We start from the raw sequence: 21,289 nt of genomic DNA, 5'->3' as shown, positions 1-21,289 counted from the left end.
AAGACCAAAAAAACGGGAATATTTGTTCACTGCTAACCTTGGACTAAAATCTAACAAACAAAATTTCCTGATCATGTCGTACTCTTTGCTTGCTATGTTTCTTCGCTCACCCAGATTGGCTTCATTACGTTATAACGGAAAATACGTTTGTCTATTTTTAGCACAACGCTATTATAAACATTACGCTTACTCTCGGAAAGTTGCCAATATTGAAAGACTTAGAATCTAGTAGAGAATAACTTACTCTGTACTTTCGTTAATGTTGCTTTCTATTCCTCTGAATAAACATAGAATGTATAGGCATAGAATAGTAATGTACGGCCGCTGACAAATTATAAGATAACTATACTCTACAATGCAATAACAGTTTTATTGAAGTAAACTCAATCTAATTGAGACATAAAATAGCTCCATATATAATCAAAGATAATCATTGGTTAGGACTGCTATACTAGTCTACGTCTGTTCTAAGAAAAGTTAAAATGAGATGACCTAGTTAAATTAAGTCATAAGTTATTTCCCTTGTTCTAACCCGTTTGTCACAGATTGTACATTTCTTTGAAAGATATTTGTGCGTATGATTTTAATGTTTGTATGTTTTAAGAATTGTACTTGACAGTAACACGAAATAGATGTCTAGCGTGGGGCGCTGTGATCTCGGTCAAGTTCCGTAAGAGTTTTCGGAACTAATCAGAATGTGTATTGACCTATCAGCTCAACAGCAAGCGCACCAACCCTAATAACTTCCGCTGATTTAACAACAGGTATCATGGAACTGCACCGCTCCTTGTTTACATACATGAATATCAAGCCATAGTATATTTGATACAAACAATATAATATGATAGTTTTATAGGGTGATTGTTTTATATTTTATTTAGACTAAAGCTCCAGTATATTCTACTATTTTAAGATATATGATTGGTTTAAGGGAAAAAAACTGTCAGTAATTTCCATAAAACTATGTCAATATTAAATTAAATTTAGAGATGATGTAGGCTGCAGAAGATTCTGTTAAATGACAATTTAGTTCTCCTAGGAAACTAAATCAGCTTTTCCCTTTCGACTATTTCTGGAATGATTTAGCTAATAGATGGAAATGGATTTTATTTTTACTTAATACGTAATTGCGGCTTTAGAGGATACGATATATAAAAGCAGTAGCTCGTTTTTATGTGCATACTTCTGGTAAAGTCAAAGTAGATCTACTTCACTCAGTTGATTGAATCTCTTGATTGGTGTCTGTTATTATATCTAGAGGCCGGTATACCTTAGTCAGGTAATATATATATACATATATTGTACTTATTTGCAACTGGGATAATGCTTTACATTTTTTGGAAGATAATTTGGTAAATTGGTAGGATCTATTTTTGTATCAAAATTAAATTACAACTTCCAACTTTCATAGATTTGGTATATAAGATTCAGCAACTTTTTAGTTAACTAGCAACTACAAAGTTTGTTGGGTTTAAATAACGGGGTTTTATGGATGAGGTTAGAGTGATGGTTAGGGATGGCTGCCTGGACTTGTGGTATGCGATTCGGGCTCTGATCTCGAGGTCCCGAGCTGAAACCCAAGCCTGCCGTCCTGCAAGAGGTTTGGACTTGGACATGGTAATGCTCATGTCTGAAAGAAAATCGAAACCAACAATTAACTTAGCAACAAAAAATAAACTCAATATATTTGTTCAGAGAAGAAAAAAGTGGTAAGTACTATTTCAGAGTGGGATTAAGTTTTAGATAAGCAACATCTTGGATGTAGATACAGTTGAAGATATGCAATATTTCAGAAGCAGATAGAATTCTGGATGTATACATTTCAGAAGCACATAGAATTCTGGATGTAAACATTTCAGAGGCGGATAAAGTTTTAGATATAAATATTTTAGAGGTGATTTCGGTTTAAAATTTAAAATTGGTTTGTTGCATTAATTCTTTTTTTTTATTCAGATCACCTTTTTATTTTTATTTTAATGTTGTAGCTTTTGCAGCAATAGTTTAACCACTGGTAATAGAAATGGGTGACCTTTGTACCGATGATCCATTCTGCGATCCAGAACACCCAAAACTAGTCTCTTATGACAGTGTCCAGGCCGCCAAAAATCGATTACAAGGAGAAGTGTGTAGAACAAGATGTAAGGTAGGTGTTGTATTTATAGGCATATTGAATACATTCATACACATTTTAACCAAGTTAAAGTATTTTTAAACATACATTAATTTGATCGACGCCTATGATTAAATAACACAGTACCTGCTAATAATAATGTCTTATAGATCTTTAAAAAAAAGACACTCACGAAACATGTTTTTTATATATCAAAAAAAAAAACATTCAACATTTTGGAGAAATTGAAAGTATAAATATGTCCACATGTTCAAACTGCAAGTATTAACTAAAGGACTACATTTCTGTAACTCTAACTTAGCATTAAATGAATAGCTTTGTGTCAGTGGATGGCCCTGTTGACTGTATTGATGGTTAGGAACTGAGAGATCTCAACTTCATGAAGAACTTAAAAACATGTTCAAGGAAATGTAAAATGTTCATGAAACAAACCTGAAGCTTTTCAGTTCAAGTTTAAGTTTCAGAAGTAATACTTCTCTTTTTCTGGAAGCTGTTAGGACTTGCCTCTAGCTTTAAGTAGCAATTTCAAGGAAAACTCATGAACACGCACTCAGATTATAGGTAGCGGTCCAAGGATATCTGTAGCTGGATCCAAAGTAATTCAACGTATACGTTAACAATGTCCTGATTATACTGGACTCTTTTTTCTAATTTTTTTTTTCTGTTAATATTTCATGTAATTTGTTACTACTCCAATGTTAACTCTTTATGCTGTCTGTTGTATTTATGTGTATTTTTCTGTTGTGTTGTCTTTATATGAGAAACGAGTCCTTGTAATCACAACAAATTTCCGTAAAGATCAATAAAGCAGTCTTAGTCTTAGTCTTAGTCTTAGTCTTAGTCTTCTAGTCGTTCTTGTTCACCTGTTGACAGAAATCTGAAAGATTGTCTGAACAGTACGAAATGAACATTTACCTCAAAATGGAGATCGAACAAAATACGGGCAGGTAAGAACATTTAAAAATGAGATTATTTTTGCTTTCTTTTTAATTAGGTCAGAAACAGTTGTAAAAAAACAAATTGTGCTTCATATCTTTTGATTTTTATCTGAAACAATTTTTCTTTATTATTTCTAAAACAAATTCTTTAACTAAACTTTTTTTTTGACAAAGTTTCTAAAACAAATTCTTTAATTAAACTTTTTTGACAAAGTTTCTAAAACGAATTCTTTAATTAAACCTTTTTGACAAAGTTTCTAAAAAATTCTTTAATTAAACTTTTCTGACAAAGTTTCTAATACAAATTCTTTAATTAAACTTTTTGACAAAGTTTCTAAAACGAATTCTTTAATTAAACCTTTTTGACAAAGTTTCTAAAAAATTCTTTAATTAAACTTTTCTGACAAAGTTTCTATAACAAATTCTTTAATTAAACTTTTCTGACAAAGTTTCTAAAACGAATTCTATATGAGATTTTTGGACACAATTTCCAAAAGAAGTATATGCCAATTGAATGAAAAAAAAAGAAGAACTCATGTTAAACTAATGAATTTCATGGTTAAACTTTACAAACTAAAAATTGAATATTTTCCACTTTAAATAGGGTGACCCGTCAAAATAGCGCGGACAAAATAGCGCCGACAAAATAGCGCGGTCAAAATAGCGCGGACAAAATAGCGCGGTCAAAATAGCGCGGTCAAAATAGCGCCGACAAAATAGCGCCGACAAAATAGCGCGGACAAAATAGCGCCGACAAAATAGCGCCGACAAAATAGCGCGGACAAAATAGCGCCGACAAAATAGCGCGGTTAAAATAGCGCCGACAAAATAGCGCCGACGAAATAGCGCGAAATTTCCCGACAAAATAGCGCAAGACAATATAGCGCGGATTTATATATGATGTATATAAAAGTGCCGGATTATTCGTAATTTAATGTCATGGGCATCATTTTTGTTGATGTCTCTATCTTTTTCAATATTAATACATTTGAAATTATGCCATATTTGCAGAGAACGTGAGTACTTTAAATTTTATATCATTCCCTTTTTTCACGTTTGATTAAAAAGTATAACTTGCTAAAAATAGGATTTTAAAATGTGGTGACCCGACAAAATAGGATAGGAAATACGAAAGTGTGTTCTACTATAATCAGAAATCTGCGGCATCTTTCTTTAATCAAAACAGGGCGTAAGGAATTGAGAGGACAACTTTATTGGTCGACAGAGACGAAACCGCAGAGTGACTCCAAGATTTCTGATAGCATTATGGAATGCTAGAGATCGTGTGCAGGACGATCTACCACGAATAAATAATTCAGTGGAGGGATGGCACCATGCATTTCAACTGTCTATTGACTGTCATCACCCTAATGTCTACAAGTTAATCTCTCACTTCCTCAGAGAACAGGAGAACACTGAGAACAAGATTCTGAGGTACAATGCTGGAGAACGAAGTAAAGCTGCAAGTAAGACAAAGTACCTCCAACTTAACAGACAACTTGAAGCTATATTACCATTGTACAGAAACAAGCCAGTGATAGAATTTCTACGTGACATGTCCTACAATTTAACTTTGTGAACGTTTGTGTGTGTGTAAATTTGACAAGTATCTTTGCGTGTTTTCTAAGTACACTTTATAATGTAAATAAATGCTATATTTTGAAATTATTCATTTTACCTTTTTTTTTTTCTTATTTATGTTTTAAGATATCTAAAGTGTTTCCTGCAAAATGACTGAAAAATTATGATAACTTAAAAAAAAATATTGGCTCTTAATATTTTACGATATCTAAAGTATTTCTTTCAAAATGACTAAAATATATTTTTTTCTGCGCTATTTTGTCGGCGCTATTTTGTTCGCGCTATTTTGTCGGCGCTATTTTGTCCGCACTATTTTGACGGGGTACCTTAAATAGGCCTACCCATTTTAATAAGAGATAGTGATGAATATTTATATATAAGTAATCATTCAAGTTAAATATTTTATTTTGTATTCTCAAGTTTTAAAGACCGTGGAGCTTTCAATGCTATCAAGGCTGAGCTAAAGGTAATTTGTTTGCTATTAATAATGCCTAGTGCTAAGTGTCAATGTGAAGTACTATCTTGTGTTTGTCAAATCTCTTTTTATTTACATTTTGAAAAGAAAACACATCGATCTGAAATTCTTTTCCTCTATACTAAAAATTAATTATTAAGCTAGCGGTTTAGAATCTCTATTTTCAATATGTTTAGAGTTCTGAGTTTAACAGAGTGCTTATATTAATTACACTATACTTTTGACAATCTCTATATATCTCTCACTATTATCTTTTTCTAATTATAATGAATTGCATTTTGTTTTTACTGCGGCCTTTAATTAGACTAACTCTACTAAGTGAACGCATTTGACGTAACAGGTCAATAGTAAAGTCAAGGGTGTAATATCAGCCAGTGCTGGGAACCACGCTGTTGCTTTGGCCTATGCAGGGCAAAAGCTTGGAGTCCCTGTGATTGTGGTCATGCCAACATCAGCGCCACTCGTCAAGATAGAGGCCTGCGAGAGGTGTCATGCCGAGGTTAGACTGCACGGAGAACATATTGGTCAGGTAATCAATGACGTTTGCTTTCTGTAAAAGTATTTCCTCAGGTAAAATTATTTCCCCAAGTATGACTCACTGGATACTGGAGCTTAAGACTGACTCGAGATTAAAGTAAAATACTGCCTAAAGATAAAGCTTTATACGGACTAAAATAAAGAGCTTAAAACGGATTAAAGAAAATAGTTTCAAAGTAAATAACTAAAAAAAATCTTGCGATGTATAGCGCTTAGGATATAAAGTTCACGAGGATTGTGGCCAGTACAGCTACATTTACTTTACGTAACTAATGTCATAATATAGTTGATTGGACTTGCTATAAAAATCCCGAAATTCAAAATCAGAGTCTGGATTTGATTCATAGACCCCTGGGTTCGGAAGCCAAACGCTTTACCGCTCGTTAAGGGACTGTTTTTTCTACCGAATACTAAAATGTTTAGTCTGTATACTGGTATAACGGAAGAGGGAATGTTATTTATTTGTTGTTTTAAAGGTTATCTCTATGTAAAATGCATGAGATCTCAGTATCATTCATGATATAATCAGTTAGTTATTCTTGTGTGGCTTCCCGTTTCTTTTCCACGTTTCGGATGTTCTTGAGATTTGAGAATAACATCCTAGACCAAAACTGCCACAGGACGGCGGCTGATGGCCGGCAGGGTTCGATACCTGGGAACGACAGTCAACAGCGTGTACCACACGAACAGGCAAACATCCAGCTCATTCAAATATTTATTTTATTTGACCATCCCTATGCATCACTGAACCCAACCATATTTATTTGGTACCTAACTTTTGCAAGAGAAAGCCATGGTTTTTAGTTATTTTCTTTGCCACACGACAATTCCTATCGAATTTGTATTCAACAAAACCTAGAGAGGTTTTCATCCTCTTCCCAACACATTGATTGTCTAAAAATGTATCGCATTTTACTTTCTCAGGCAAAGACTCTAGGTCTTAAACTGGCCAGGGTCAAAGGGTACACATATATCAATGGGTAAGTGATGATATTTCGTAGAAAAACTTTTTCATCGTGTGTGTGATTTTAATATTAGAATTGCCATAATGATTTACTTAAATGAGTCAATTGCCCCTTTGATATCGCAGCTATGACCATCCTGAAATCATATCTGGTCAAGCGACTGTTGCTACCGAGATCTTTGAAGATGTGGAACATGTGGATGCTGTCATTGTGCCAACAGGCGGTGGAGGTCTGATTGCAGGCGTGGCTGTGGTAGCTGCTGCAGAACGTCCTCACTGCAAAGTTATTGTAAGTCACGTCGTGTTTCAAGTTATTGTAAGTCACGTCATGTTTCAAGTTATTGTAAGTCACGTCATGTTTCAAGTTGAGCTTTTACATAAATGTTGGCTGGATTTTGTAAAAAGTTGCTCCAAACTTAGTATTTACAATCTAGATATATAGTTAGAGGAGCATTTCATTTTTTTTCTACCGAAAAATTGGCGATTCAATCGTATTAGTGCAATGAAGAAAAACATTTACATTTTGCATGCAAAGCAAAGAATTGAGAAGTGAAACTAGAAGGCTTCATGTTGCACTTGAGATTAAGGCTTTGAAAATTATATTTGAAAATTAATTTGTAGGTTCTAAAATTATTTTAATTTTTTATTTTGCAAGGGCGTTGAGTCAGAGGCTTCCACTGGTTTTCAGCAAGCTCTGGACAAAGGTCACCCAGTAGACACACCTCTGTTAGGAACATTAGCTCATGGTAAGTGACAAGAGTCAACATTTCGTCTTATAGTAGACACATCTATTCAAGTACAGATGCTCTTTCCGGAAAAAAAAAAAACATCTAAGTCTAATTACGTCCTACTTTCATGCATATGCTCATCTAGTTTTGCATGTTAATTAGAGACAGTCATTCAGACATAATTATTTCTTTCAGGTCTCGCTGTGCCAAAGGCTGGAGTGAATTCATTGGCCACTGCCAAATCTAATGTTCACAAGATGCTGACCGTCAGGTTGGTTCTTTCACAATAACTCCAAACATAAAACATAAGATTCCAAAACATACTTTCTAATGTACACTAAACGTTATATAAATAGACAGGCAGGGATCGTAAAATGAGTATACAATGTCTCGTAGAGTCTAGTTGGTTACTTTGGAGCACATTATCAGTTGAATATCTGGGCGGATGTTAATTGAAAGTGTTCATGATTTTTTAAAATTTCAATTTTGTTTGTTTGAATCCAGAGAACCAAGTCTTGTGAAAGGAATTTTAAAACTCTTTGAAGGGGACAAAATTGTTGCTGAAGGTGCTGGGGCTGCAGGAGTTGCTGCCCTTATAGAAGGCTTACTTTCCGACTACATGGGCAAAACGTAAGTCTGTTTTGACTTTCTCACACAGTTCACACGTTGTTCAAGCATTTTCATTTTCTTTGTATTATTTTCTTAAAGAGATTTCCATCTTTATTAAAAATGAAATATAACGTAACCTTTGAAATCTTTGTGAATGTTTAAAAGCAATGCAATGTCTACACATATAAACATTTTATGGTATTTAGTACTAACGTTATAAATAGGTGACATTATTGTAACACGTTATATCAAGGATCTATATTGTTCATTTATTTTGCTTGAACATGCTAATCATGGTTTCCTTTTTAAATGGTAATCTTTTTATGTAAATTTAATTTTTAATGGCAATCTCTTAGTGTAAAAGTCTTAGTAGTCTGTTTGTCTTTGGAAGAAGCCTTGGTCTCTAATTTGTGTTGACCCTAAATATAGAATTGTTTGTTGGAACTATTATGGATAGGAATGTGGGCGGGCACTGGGTGACCCTAGGTGGTGATGCGGGACCAACTAACTCTTTGAGCGCTCTTTTTTTTTAGGAGAGCGGGATGGCGCGGGTGGATGTTAATTTGGTACGTGGTCACTGCTAGACGATGGAGCCGGGTCGAGGTTGGTTAGAGTCCTCTTCTGGGCCTGTCTGTTGTTGGCCCTATTTCTTCCCCCTCTTCTCTTAATAACCTTGGTACCTGAGTGCTGCTAGTATTTGATGTTACATGTCATGTCTATCTCTTAATATAAAGCTCCTAATGTAATGTAAGGCTGACATTTCAGATACACTAAAGCACCTTTTTATAGAAACAATTTCATGTTGTATTCCTTTGTGTGTTTCACTTCTCTTCAGTGTGGTGATCATAGTCTCTGGAGGCAATATAGACACCACACAGGTCGGAGATATCTTAGAACGTGCTTTGGTTTTAGAAAGAAGATTGTTGAAATTCGACATTACGGTGACCGATTTGTCCAGTGGATTGTCTACCTTGGGTGAAGTAGCTAAGAAAACACTTTGCAAGTAAATAATTACAACACCTTTGAACTGTTTAGACTTTACGTATATTTGTGTGTATAATTGTAAACATTTAGTCTATTTTTCAGTAACTCTGGAAACTCATTTTTATATTTAAGAGCTAATATTTATAGCTAAAAGGTTAAATATCGTTATCTAACTTAGACCTATGTATATTTTATGTTACGTTTTGTGTAGCTATTGCATTGACGTTTTCAGACGTTTTAGTGTAATGCTAAGCTATTACTCAATGACGATGGATCATTTTGTTTCTTTTCTTTATACAGCTTAAAAAAGATCGAACAGGAAATTCAGTGGCACAGTGATAGAAATTTTTCCATCGTTGTAAGTTGATATTTAATTTTCCTTATAAGCTTACTTTTGCATTAGGCCTACTTACATTTTGTTTTTTTCTTGAACTATTAAATCATTAATGGATTTGTCAGTTTTAAATGGGATATTTACGGACACTACAATTTAATGCTTCGTTAAAATGTAATCAAATAATGGAAATGCATCCCTGCTACATCAGTGTTCTTTGCCTGATTGGTGTATAAAGTACTACAGAAATGGTCTTTGCCTGATTGGTGGATAAAGTACTATAAGAGATTTCTTCATTATTCCAGGATCAAATAGAGCAGTAGCATTCATTCATTATAAGTATTGTCTCTATTCCTCCATTTCCTTACGACAAAGTAAAATGGTATAAATGTGTTTTCTCAGTGGTCGCGGAGTAACACTATCAAATATATATATATATATATATAACTTTCATCGTAGATAAGAAAGTTAGGATCCTAAATGTTTACATGTTGTTTTTTTTAAATGTAACATTGTTTAAGTATTTTATGGTAATTTTTCAGATGAAGTGTGTGGTAGAGACCAAAAACTGTCAACATTCTAATGAGTTCATGAAAGCCATAGCAGAACATTTCACATCTTCCAGTTTCCACTGTTAGATTGTAGCTTATATTGACATTATTTTCAAGTTTTCTATTGTTGAAATTGTTTAAAGTCATTTTGATACACTTCGTCTTTCATCAGTAACAGTCATGTTCATCCTTATATTGATGTCACAATGGTCCAATGATGTACACGAATGGCTTTAAATTCAAATAGAATTTGGCATCAAATGAATGAGCTATTACTATAACAAGTTTACCAACTAGGCTACTCATAGGTCAAGTGTATAACTGATAGATACTTTAAAGTAACAATGCTAATTGTCGTTAAGACCATGGGCAGTACATTTACATAAATTGGTGGAGCAGTTTCCCCGATGTTATTGCAGACATCACTGACCATACAATTTTAGCTCTAATTCTTTTATGCTGACAATCTGTAGATAGTTTGTAAATAGAAAGTCTTTCAAATGATTATCATTGTATGATTTGTGAAACTCTCGTGGTTACAAGTTTATAATTACTTTTTAAGGTAATTATTTTTAAAACACTACAATTTATAGTTGGTAAAAGAGATGCTTATTTATTGCAATTAATTAATTTGATTTTAGCAATGCGATTTTAGTTTAAGCGGCCAAACCCTGTACAATTCTCTTTATAGATCTAGATCCAAAGTCTATTTTTAGTATAGTTTCATGATTTAATCTTCTGAAAGCGAGCTCTCTTGTTCTTAAAATTAAATTTGCAAACTGTTTTTTATAAAGGTACATCATTTAAAAAACAAAAAAAACCTAAAACGATTTTTACTTATATTGTCTTATGTATAGTGTTGTTAAAGGATTGAATAAGAGCGATGAAAATAATACAAATATTACGTTGTTGTTTTTTTGTAAAAAGTATTATGAAATGTTTTGGAATTGGTCAAACTTATGTAACACATTCCTTAAATAGTAAATCTGTGGTTTGTAGGTGTACATGTGTACATATTGCATTTGGTTTTCTGAAATTTGAATTAAAAAAAAACAATAGGTATGTTAGGTCTTAAAACATATTGAAAAGAACATTCAAAGTCAATGATTAGAAGACAATAACAATAAAGTCGATTGTGACTTAATGTGTTACTACGTCTACCCGCGAGTTGGCCCACGTGACCAAATATCTGCTTGTTTTTAGTCGATAAGATACTGGTGCAAGAGAACTGCACTTTATTTTGTACCGCTATATCCATCCTGCTTTTCATTATATTGTAAAAATGGTTGAAAGATTTAACTCTGAACTACTAAGTAACTTGAACATGAAGCAAGATATAGACATAGAGCACCCCTAATTCAATTACAAAACTATACCATCCTAGTCCTGACTTCCAATATCGACATAGAAAAACTTTTCTTGGAATCCACTACAGCCATTGGAACCACAGAAAAATATTTTTTATAATTTAAATGCATTGATCAATCTTCATTGAAGAAACAATGACGAATATGTTTTCCTTTCCACTCACGGCTTCTAAACAGTTTTGAAAGTTGGCAGTACTTTCAAACCGATTTCTATCGCTGTTGTGTTCTACGATAAAGGAACTAATAGACATTCGGAAATGATTCAAGAATTTAATTTCGTCAATCGTAAAATGTTGACAGAGTTTATGGAATACTACAACTGCTCTCCTCGGATAAATGAGGCGGACACAAATCAACGGATTTCTTTTAGGGCGGCGATGAGGCAAACAAATAGCTGTAGTTGAAGATTCTCTTACAAAACAAAATCTCGTGCAGTGAGGAAACTACCTCGAAAAGAGGAAATCTCGTTTTTTTTTTTTGTTTATTTTAAGGTCCCGACCTAAACCATTTGGTGTGTGAACTAACATTATTTCAAAATGATTCCAAAATGATATCACAGGGATAGTTGTTACGTGATTGGTCGTGATTTTGAAGACATTTTATGATTTGATAAAATATAACAGGAAAAAAGTATTTAAAAAAACTTAAATATGAGGAAAACTCCACATTTACAGTCACACACACATATATATACATTGTCTTCCGACACATAAGGAGCCATATGATATATATATATATATCAATAAAGTAAGATTTATTTCCCTTTCACGATACCATACAAAATTATTAATAATTAATTACCACTATTTAATTAACTTATTGGTTAATTCTTCGATTGATTTCATGTTTTGTTAAGAACAATAAGTAAGTGTGAAAAGTTTCCACTTAAAAAAAAAAGTGGGAGAAAAAAACGTGTTCAGAACATTTACCAGACAGACAGAAAGACAGACAGTGTGAGTTGATATAAGCTTTGTAAAAGCAAAAAAAAAAAAAACTATCCAGCTAAAAATGTATATATATTTATTTTTGCAAAAAAAAAATAATAATGATGGTATATTTGATTTATTTACAGTGCTATGTACAGTTAAACATTATCCTGATAGGATGTTTTCACGTGTTGATGCCCGTAGTACCTTACATTAGTGAAACGTATAGGCGAGGGTCAGTGAAATGGAAGGGCCATTTTAAATACGTTTACATCTGAGACATAAGATTGGAATTAGGTATCTGGAACTAAGTCACCGTACACTCAGGCGTACAGCTTATCTACAGTAAGAAATAATTCTAACTAAATGGCCTCACAACTAGCTACAGAGCATCCGCTACATATATCCACTATGCCTTCCGAATTTCTCTATCATATTAGTTATTACTCTACATCACAAACCTTACTTGACTTCTAGAAGATCTAGGGTTTATTTATACATCTTTCTGTGTTTATCTTTTCTTCACGGGTACAACGTTTAGTGCTGGTAGTACTTTGGCTTTACGCTGGCGTTCTTGTTGGTCCCTGGCGGAATCTGTGTTTTGGTTCTCTACCAGCAGCTCTTTAATTTCACGCAGGCTCTCACACATTTCTTTGTTTTGTTCCCGCAGCTCACGCATCTCGTGATACTGCTGATGCATGACGCTTCTTATCTTCTCTATTTCCCCACGCATCGTCCGTGACGCCTGAAAGTAGAGAAATTATGTACACTAGTATATTTCAAAGCGGAGTATGATCGCAAGTAACACAAATATATTCTGCCAAACAGGGCCTGCTTTATAGATTGCGGGGCCCCCAATTGAATGGATGCTATGCCTCTATTCAATTTGTTGTTTATAATAACAACCATTACTATTAATTACATCATTGTATCAACATTTAGTATACAACATGCACAGGAAGCACTATATTAAATTATTAAAGTGACGTCAATCGTATGCTACACTAAATATTTTAACCCTTTAAGTCCTACATCTCTAGAGGCCTGTGACAAGAGTCATTATTGATAGTGATATGTTAAATGTGATTTGGAGCCGTCTGTAAAATTGGCCTAAGGCCGACCCTGCTGTCAAAACATCTTATATATATTAGTGATCCCACTAGACATTGGTCTCATCATAAGGAGAGTTCTCTGATCTGACAAGGCATTGATCTTACCTTGGCCAGCTCTTCTTTAAACTTGATTTGCGTGTTGTTTTTATCTAGTTCTAAAAATCTCAACCTAGCTCCTTGATGCACAATTTTGTCTTTGGCTTTTAGTAGCTCTTCATCTAGTGTTTGCAAATGTTCTTTCAGTGAATCAACCTGCCAATCAAAATGAATTGTGCGCTGTAAACTTCAATACAAGCTTTCAAACTGACCTTCTCTTAAGGCATAATAAAATACGCTTTTATCTCAAGAATAAATTTTCAATCCATCTCATGTATAGGTCTATAAAAAGGTAAAAAGCAAACGCCGTGGAAATCATTTAAAGGATGGCATCAAGAGTGTAGAAACATCACAGCGCCACAATAAACATCAACAAATAGGGACAATGAATTTTTAGCTCTAGTAAGTTTGCCTGTTGATCAAACAGTATTGAGTACTTTCAAAACAAGATGGTGTATATATATAGTCAGAGCCTGAAGGATAAACAACAAAATAAATCGATCGTGGGAAAGATGCGCTGTAAAAAAAGATAATCTGCTTCATTAAGTATTAAGTTATTTAAACAGGTAGCAACTGGATTTGCGTAGCCTTGAGAAACAGTGCACTCGTCCTAAATCTTCGGACTCGAAGACATTTTATTATTATTCTTTAAACCTATTCTATAGACTTGATTTGCTTTTGTTTTAATTGTAATGGAATAGTATGGCATCAGTTTAGTCTGTTTATGTCATTCACAACAAACTGGAAACAAACAACAACAATGGATTAATAGGAAGTTATTATGTGTCCATTAATCCAATGAATAAATACTGTTGAGTTTTAACACATTACTGTTTTGTGTGCTACAAGCAAAATAAATCCAAAACTAGATAAACAGTCCCAGGAGACAATACACCAAATGAAATGTTTACCTCTTCTTGAAGAGCTCGGATGTTTTCTTCCTTTTCTTGGTAGAGAGTCCCACTTTCTAGACCCATTTTCTCTTTCTTCATCTGGTCAAGTTGACCTACAAGACGTATTTTCAGTGAATTAAACAATTAGACTAAACATTAGTAAGTCTATAGATAGACTCTGATTAGTAAGTATCTAGATAGACTCTCATTAGTAAGTCTCTAGATAGACTCTCATTAGTAAGTCTATAGATAGACTCTCATTAGGACAAGGACTTTTTATTTAAGGTTATAAATTTGACTGTAAATGAACCTCTTCAGAGTGTGTTGGCTGAGGGTTAGACGCTCTAAATGGATCGGTTGTGAATCTGAGATAAACGGGCTGGAACTGCCTTGAGACCGAATAAAATGAAGGTGCGACATAGATAGACCATACAGATATTGCTAGAGGTTAGTATGCACCCATTTCTTCATTGTAACGGGCATACATAACCCGTGAAAGCAGATCATTGTTTCAGACATTTACAGTGTTCTTGCACAATTACTTTACTTTTAGGGCTGACGTTATAAATTTATAGAATCAGCTTCAATGACATTTCATAGTGTAATGAACAAGAAATCAAAAAACAATTAACAAACAATGTGTAAGCGGTAAACTGTTCAACTCCGAACCACCTACAGATATATTTCCTTATGAACGTTAAGGGCACTTACTCTGTATTTCTTTGGCAAACTGTTCCGACATTTTCACATCGTCTTTCAACTCCTCCAAGTGCTCCTGGAGCCGTTGAATCTCTGAACCTTTCTTTGCGTTCTCTGCTTCCAGTAACTGAAAAACAAAAAAAAAAAAAATACAAAATAAACGAACAAGACCGGAGAGTGCATGACTGTAAAGGAAGTTAGTCATCAATGTAAAGACACATTTATCTAAATATCCAATCAGGTTAGAATGATTTTAGAATAGACTTTCAGGAGGGAGCACATGTGCTATCATTAAGGAAGTAGACAGGAAAGTTATCACTTATGTCATCACCTTCGACCTCACCTATCCCTTAGTCTGTTGAGGTACCACACAAGATCTATATACCGTCTTTCTCCATTTTTTGCCTTGATAGTGACAGTGGTCAGCAGGTTATCGTGAGGCCCAATTACCGTTATAATCCTGTTTCTTATCTCCCCTAGAATACTTCATTAACATCCCAAATCCATTGCTGGGATCCTACTCTGTAGATCTGTAGTTAGCGTCCAAGATTCGCAAGCATTCAAGAATGTGGCCAAGACAAAGGAGCGCATAAGTCTGATATTAGTGTCGAGGGCTATGACTTTTTCTTTTCATATTCCAGATTGTTTTAAGTTTTGCAAGTGCTGCTGTGGACTGTGCTATTTTGGTATTCATTTGCATATCATATGCTGCGGAAGTCCTGTCTATGCACATCACCAAGTCAGATAATTCTTTTTCTGTCCCTGCCAGACCATCTAGGTCGCCTGCAAATTGAACGTTATTTATTTTTCTTCCTTCTATGCTACAGTATCTTCGTAACCTGTAGAGCATCTTACATTATCCTTACAAGGAAAATATTGAAAAAGAGTTGATGAAAGTAGGAGGGTTTGTCTCACTCCAACTGTAGTTTTAAACCAGTCCCCAATGTGTATTGTTTAATTTGAAAAGATTAAAGTAACGAATTATTAACTTTTTTACACCCCAAACATTTTTCTCAGGACGCTATGAAATAAGTTTTGAATATTTGTAACAGTATGGATTACAGGCATACACGTGTGTGCGTATACTGACGTTTAAAGGAAGGGAAGACCGTTTATGATAGATTGACTAAATGTTGTTGATAGCAGGGTTTTCTAGTGTCTGTCCATATTTGAATGAGTAATGCATTTGGAGCATGTAGAATTAGGATCTATACAAGGGAGAAAAGTTTATAACTAAGAACGAGTTAGTGTTCCTTCATTGAAAATATTGAGAAAAGAAAAAAAAAACACCATCAAAACATGACTACTACATTATCTAGGCCTATAAGATTGTAGGAGTTGAAATATTTGCTAGACCAGCACTGAGAAAATGTATCTATAACAGTTGTCCTATACGTATTCATGATTTTAGCTTTGTATTTGTCTTTTGTTTTTTAGGCATTTTGGCCATGGGTCCTTGTGTGCTTATAATGTACTGACCTTAACTGTTTTATCTTTCTTTTTTACATCGTTTTTTAGGTTTTGAATTTCTAAATCTCGCGCCTGAAGAGCTATCGTTTTGTCATTCAGAAGATCATTTTTGGTCTTTTCTTGATGGCGTGAATCCACTTCAACCTTTAGTCTCAATGTTTCAATCTTAGCAACCAGTTTTCTGTTAATCTCCATGACCTGCAAAGTAGCAATGAGAAGGAATCACATTGTCTTTATATGCAGCTTTAAAATATCTTACAAAAATTATGTTGTTACTTCTTATACTTACCTGCCAAAAAACAAACAACAAACAAACTAGGAAACTCCGCAAACAAACTTCCATTAAATTAACCAATACACAAATTAAAACATCAAGCAAAGTAAGAAAATTAATTTGAAGAACATAAATCTTTTAGAATGTAAAGAACTGCATATTTACACATATACTTTTACGTTATACGGATGTATGCAAACGCGACATGAAGCTCTTCAAAATCGACACTGGCAACTGGGAAGAGGTGGCACTGGACAGATCCACATGGAGAGAGAGCATAAAGAAAGGGTCACAGATTGCAGATGTCATACACAACAGAAGCAGAAAGAAGGGTGAAAATGCAACGGCGCCTGGTGATTATATATGACCAACCTGCGATCGCAGCTGTGTATCAAGGATTGGCCTCTTTAGTCACACAAGAAGTTGCAAAGGGAAAAGATCGTCTCTCGAGACGTAAAATGCCACAGATATATATATATATATACGTCATTAAAGATGTGCTTAGAGAAGGCAAGGAGAGGGCAAGGAGAATGCAAGGAGAAGGCAAGGAGAGGGCAAGGAGAATGCAAGGAGAAGGCAAGGAGAGGGCAAGGAGAATGCAAGGGGAAGGCAAGGAGAGAGCAAAGGAGAGGGCAAGGAGAGAGCAAAGGAGAGGGCAAGGAGAAGGCAAGGAGAGAGCAAAGGAGAGGGCAAGGAGAAGGCAAGGAGAGGGCAAGGAGAAGGCAAGGAGAAGGCAAGGAGAGAGCAAAGCAAGGAGAAGGCAAGGAGAGGGCAAGGAGAGGGCAAGGAGAAGGCAAGGAGAGGGCAAGGAGAAGGCAAGGAGAAGGCAAGGAGAGAGCAAAGGAGAGGGCAAGGAGAGGGCAAGGAGAAGGCAAGGAGAGAGCAAAGGAGAGGGCAAGGAGAGGGCAAGGAGAAGGCAAGGAGAGGGCAAGGAGAAGGCAAGGAGAGGGCAAGGAGAAGGCAAGGAGAGAGCAAAGGAGAGGGCAAGGAGAGGGCAAGGAGAAGGCAAGGAGAGGGCAAGGAGAAGGCAAGGAGAGGGCAAGGAGAAGGCAAGGAGAGAGCAAAGGAGAGGGCAAGGAGAGGGCAAGGAGAAGGCAAGGAGAGGGCAAGGAGAGAGCAAAGGAGAGGGCAAGGAGAAGGCAAGGAGAGGGCAAGGAGAGAGCAAGGAGAAGGCAAGGAGAGGGCAAGGAGAAGGCAAGGAGAAGGCAAGGAGAGAGCAAAGCAAGGAGAAGGCAAGGAGAGGGCAAGGAGAGGGCAAGGAGAAGGCAAGGAGAGGGCAAGGAGAAGGCAAGGAAAGGGCAAGGAGAAGGCAAGGAGAAGGCAAGGAGAAGGCAAGGAGAGGGCAAGGAGAGGGCAAGGAGAAGGCAAGGAGAGGGCAAGGAGAGAGCAAAGGAGAGGGCAAGGAGAAGGCAAGGAGAGGGCAAGGAGAGAGCAAAGGAGAGGGCAAGGAGAAGGCAAGGAGAGGGCAAGGAGAGAGCAAGGAGAAGGCAAGGAGAGGGCAAGGAGAAGGCAAGGAGAAGGCAAGGAGAGAGCAAAGCAAGGAGAAGGCAAGGAGAGGGCAAGGAGAGGGCAAGGAGAAGGCAAGGAGAGGGCAAGGAGAAGGCAAGGAGAAGGCAAGGAGAAGGCAAGGAGAGGGCAAGGAGAAGGCAAGGGGAAGGCAAGGAGAGAGCAAAGGAGAAGGCAAGGAGAAGGCAAGGAGAAGGCAAGGAGAGAGCAAGGAGAGGGCAAGGAGAGGGCAAGGAGAGGGCAAGGAGAAGGCAAGGAGAAGACAAGGAGAGGGCAAGGAGAAGGCAAGGAGAGGGCAAGGAGAAGGCAAGGAGAAGGCAAGGAGAAGGCAAGGAGAGAGCAAAGGAGAAGGCAAGGAGAAGGCAAGGAGAGGGCAAGGAGAAGGCAAGGAGAGGGCAAAGGAGAGGGCAAGGAGAAGGCAAGGAGAGGGCAAGGAGAAGGCAAGGAGAAGGCAAGGAGAGAGCAAAGGAGAAGGCAAGGAGAAGGCAAGGAGAAGGCAAGGAGAGGGCAAGGAGAAGGCAAGGAGAGGGCAAGGAGAGAGCAAAGGAGAGGGCAAGGAGAAGGCAAGGAGAGGGCAAGGAGAAGGCAAGGAGAGGGCAAGGAGAGAGCAAGGAGAAGGCAAGGAGAGGGCAAGGAGAAGGCAAGGAGAGAGCAAAGCAAGGAGAAGGCAAGGAGAGGGCAAGGAGAAGGCAAGGAGAGAGCAAAGCAAGGAGAAGGCAAGGAGAGAGGGCAAGGAGAAGGCAAGGAGAGAGCAAAGCAAGGAGAAGGCAAGGAGAGGGCAAGGAGAAGGCAAGGAGAGAGGGCAAGGAGAGGGCTTCCTTACAGATTTCTGAGTCACAGATCAGCTGTCAGTGACATTTAAACAGTTATACAAATCTCTCTATGTAGGGTCAATGATCGAGATTCTACGCAAAATGTTTCTTTCCCTCATGTCGTTTAGTTCTAAGGCTTGCATGATTCTGTACTTACCTGTTCGACAGCACTGGGTTCTGTAGGTGAAGTAGGAAGACTGGACATTGCTAGTCCTTCTTGGCTACTACTGGCACTTGTCGGTTTGCTCTTGTTCTTGGCGCTGACTCCACTAACTGTTAATTGCTAAGATAAAGACAACACATAAACATTGAGGAGGCTATAGCATGCTAAATCGACATCTAATGCTGACTAAACAGCCTCAGTATTTTGAAGTTTAATTGTAAAACCTTATATTATAGATTTTAAATTGTCAGGCCATTAACTTACGACCAGCATAGATAAACAAATCGAACTTTTGTTAAGGTATTTGTTATTTTTTTAAAAAGGTAGATATGAAATATTGAGTGTTTTATGTGAACTGGGCTTATTTCAAACAAAGAAAAAAATTTTCAGATTTATATTTGTTTCCCTCAACTATAAGGACCATAAGCCTCTTAGATTCAATTGAAACAATTTCATAACATGTAGAGAGATATAGAGATCTAGAAATCGTCTAATAAAATTTGGAAAATAAAAGATATGCAGAAATTTTTTTCCATAAAAAGTTTAGAATGATTCGTTTAAGGTTTTTTATGAATGTATGTTGGCAAATGTTCCAGACCAAAATATCAAAGGTCGATGTTCAAAACATGATTACTGCTGTATTCCTTTTTTTTTTTTAATTTCATAGTTTTCTAGTTTCACAAACAAATTTGTTTCATTGGTAACATATATGTATCTGTTTTGTACTCACAGAAACATAAATTACTGTAGACAATGTAAACTCCTGTGTAGGATGTGTGTGAACTCGTGTGTAGGATGTGTGTGAACTCGTGTGTAGGATGTGTGTAAACTCCTGTGTATGATGTGTGTAAACTCGTGTGTGGATGTGTGTAAACTCCTGTGTAGGATGTGTGTAAACTCCTGTGTAGGATGTGTGTAAACTCGACTTTAGTTCAATAAAGTAATCTATTAATAAGTGACAGTGTTATAGTTCAATGGTGCTAAGTATAATCTTTCAATAGCACCGATCTGTTTAGACTGTTTGCCAACCTTACATACCGGTTCATAACAAAAATCTAACCTTTGCACTTTTAGCGTTTCTTACAGACATTTTGTTGGTCTGCAATCTTAAACCTGCGACTTTTGTCACAACAGTGATGCCTTTGACAGACTTTAACAAGTCTGATAGCAACAATGAATCATAATGAGTATTGAGTTGTCAGAGGTCTGAAATTACAACAAAATAAATGATCCTAATAGAATTGAATCTTCTTGTCAACATTGGTTACACAGAGCTAGATCTACGTCTCTATAAAAGAATAGGAAAATGTCAGAAACTGAAAATGCATGTTAGCCTATTACAAATAAAAACCTACACAAATTTCAGCGAACCAACTGGGCAAATAGCTATTGCATTAATCATACGATATCATTCCTGCTTGCACCATGATCAGGATTATTACCACTTAACTATGCCACCTCACAAATGATTAATCTATGACGATTAACTTACAACAACACTATTGGGAACTAATTATATTAATTTTTAAAAGCAATATTTATGTAAATTACCTGTTACAAAATGAAATCAAACTACCCCAAAAAGTTGTCCCTGTTAAATATTTGTATGCATTAAATCTCTTTCAGTTCTGATAGCCTTATCACAAATCATTTCCTCTTCTATTAAATCCGTACAGTTACGTACGTATATTCGTGTGTGCCGTATATATATATATATATATATTGTGTTCGTGTGTCAGGAACGAGCCACAAAATATTGATCCCAGCTCAAAGAGCCATGATTTTGTGGCATTCAGTTGGTGTGCCAGAGTCATGGTGCTGTAAGGGGGGTGGAAAAGGAAGCTATAAATTGGCTGGGGAGACAAAGAAATCTCCGGTAGATAAAAAAAAAGCCAATAAAATGTACATGCGACTATAAGCAGGGGGGAAAAGCTAAGGTTTGAACTTCATGCCAGACTTTTTGTTTATTGCACTAGTTAAAAGACACACACTCACTGACTAGTCTTTATAATCATGTGCAAATCAATGTCATATATGCAGATAATGTTTGAATGTTAGTTTTTAAACATGTACAAGTAGCCACATTGATCGACCAAATCGTTTTTCTATGTTTTTGGAGCTTGCAATTTTAGGATTCGT

General features: G+C 36.1%; 2 protein-coding genes across 3 annotated transcripts; one reads left to right on the top strand and one right to left on the bottom strand.

Moving 5' to 3' along the window:
• The first annotated feature begins 1,119 nt into the window (after positions 1 to 1,119).
• LOC106059830 (L-threonine dehydratase catabolic TdcB-like) lies at positions 1,120 to 10,731 on the top strand. The gene is made up of 13 exons (XM_056029332.1): positions 1,120 to 1,279; positions 1,986 to 2,143; positions 3,005 to 3,078; positions 5,071 to 5,116; positions 5,466 to 5,654; positions 6,587 to 6,642; positions 6,753 to 6,915; positions 7,282 to 7,372; positions 7,550 to 7,625; positions 7,859 to 7,984; positions 8,799 to 8,966; positions 9,248 to 9,305; positions 9,824 to 10,731. Exons 2-13 carry the CDS (start codon positions 2,021 to 2,023, stop codon positions 9,917 to 9,919), a joined length of 1,266 nt encoding a protein of 421 aa, XP_055885307.1. The 5' UTR covers positions 1,120 to 1,279; positions 1,986 to 2,020; the 3' UTR covers positions 9,920 to 10,731.
• A 1,471-nt stretch (positions 10,732 to 12,202) lies between these two features.
• LOC106059829 (dynactin subunit 1-like) lies at positions 12,203 to 20,942 on the bottom strand. Of its 2 annotated transcripts, XM_013217512.2 has the most exons (8): positions 20,702 to 20,940; positions 20,211 to 20,356; positions 19,145 to 19,270; positions 16,405 to 16,593; positions 14,938 to 15,052; positions 14,245 to 14,339; positions 13,343 to 13,489; positions 12,203 to 12,870 (listed from the first exon to the last, which is right to left on the bottom strand). In XM_013217512.2, exons 2-8 carry the CDS (start codon positions 20,238 to 20,240, stop codon positions 12,637 to 12,639), a joined length of 936 nt encoding a protein of 311 aa, XP_013072966.2. In that variant the 5' UTR covers positions 20,241 to 20,356; positions 20,702 to 20,940; the 3' UTR covers positions 12,203 to 12,636. The 2 variants fall into 2 exon arrangements, with proteins under 2 accessions (XP_013072966.2, XP_055885308.1); XM_056029333.1 differs by lacking the exon at positions 20,211 to 20,356 and having other exon boundaries at positions 20,702 to 20,942.
• Between the last annotated feature and the right edge of the window lie 347 nt (positions 20,943 to 21,289).

Source organism: Biomphalaria glabrata, chromosome 5 (assembly GCF_947242115.1).
Source record: "Biomphalaria glabrata chromosome 5, xgBioGlab47.1, whole genome shotgun sequence".
Taxonomy (NCBI): domain Eukaryota; kingdom Metazoa; phylum Mollusca; class Gastropoda; family Planorbidae; genus Biomphalaria; species Biomphalaria glabrata.
The sequence above is the reverse complement of the archived record's forward strand: the minus strand, read 5'-3'. Positions and strand labels throughout refer to the sequence as shown.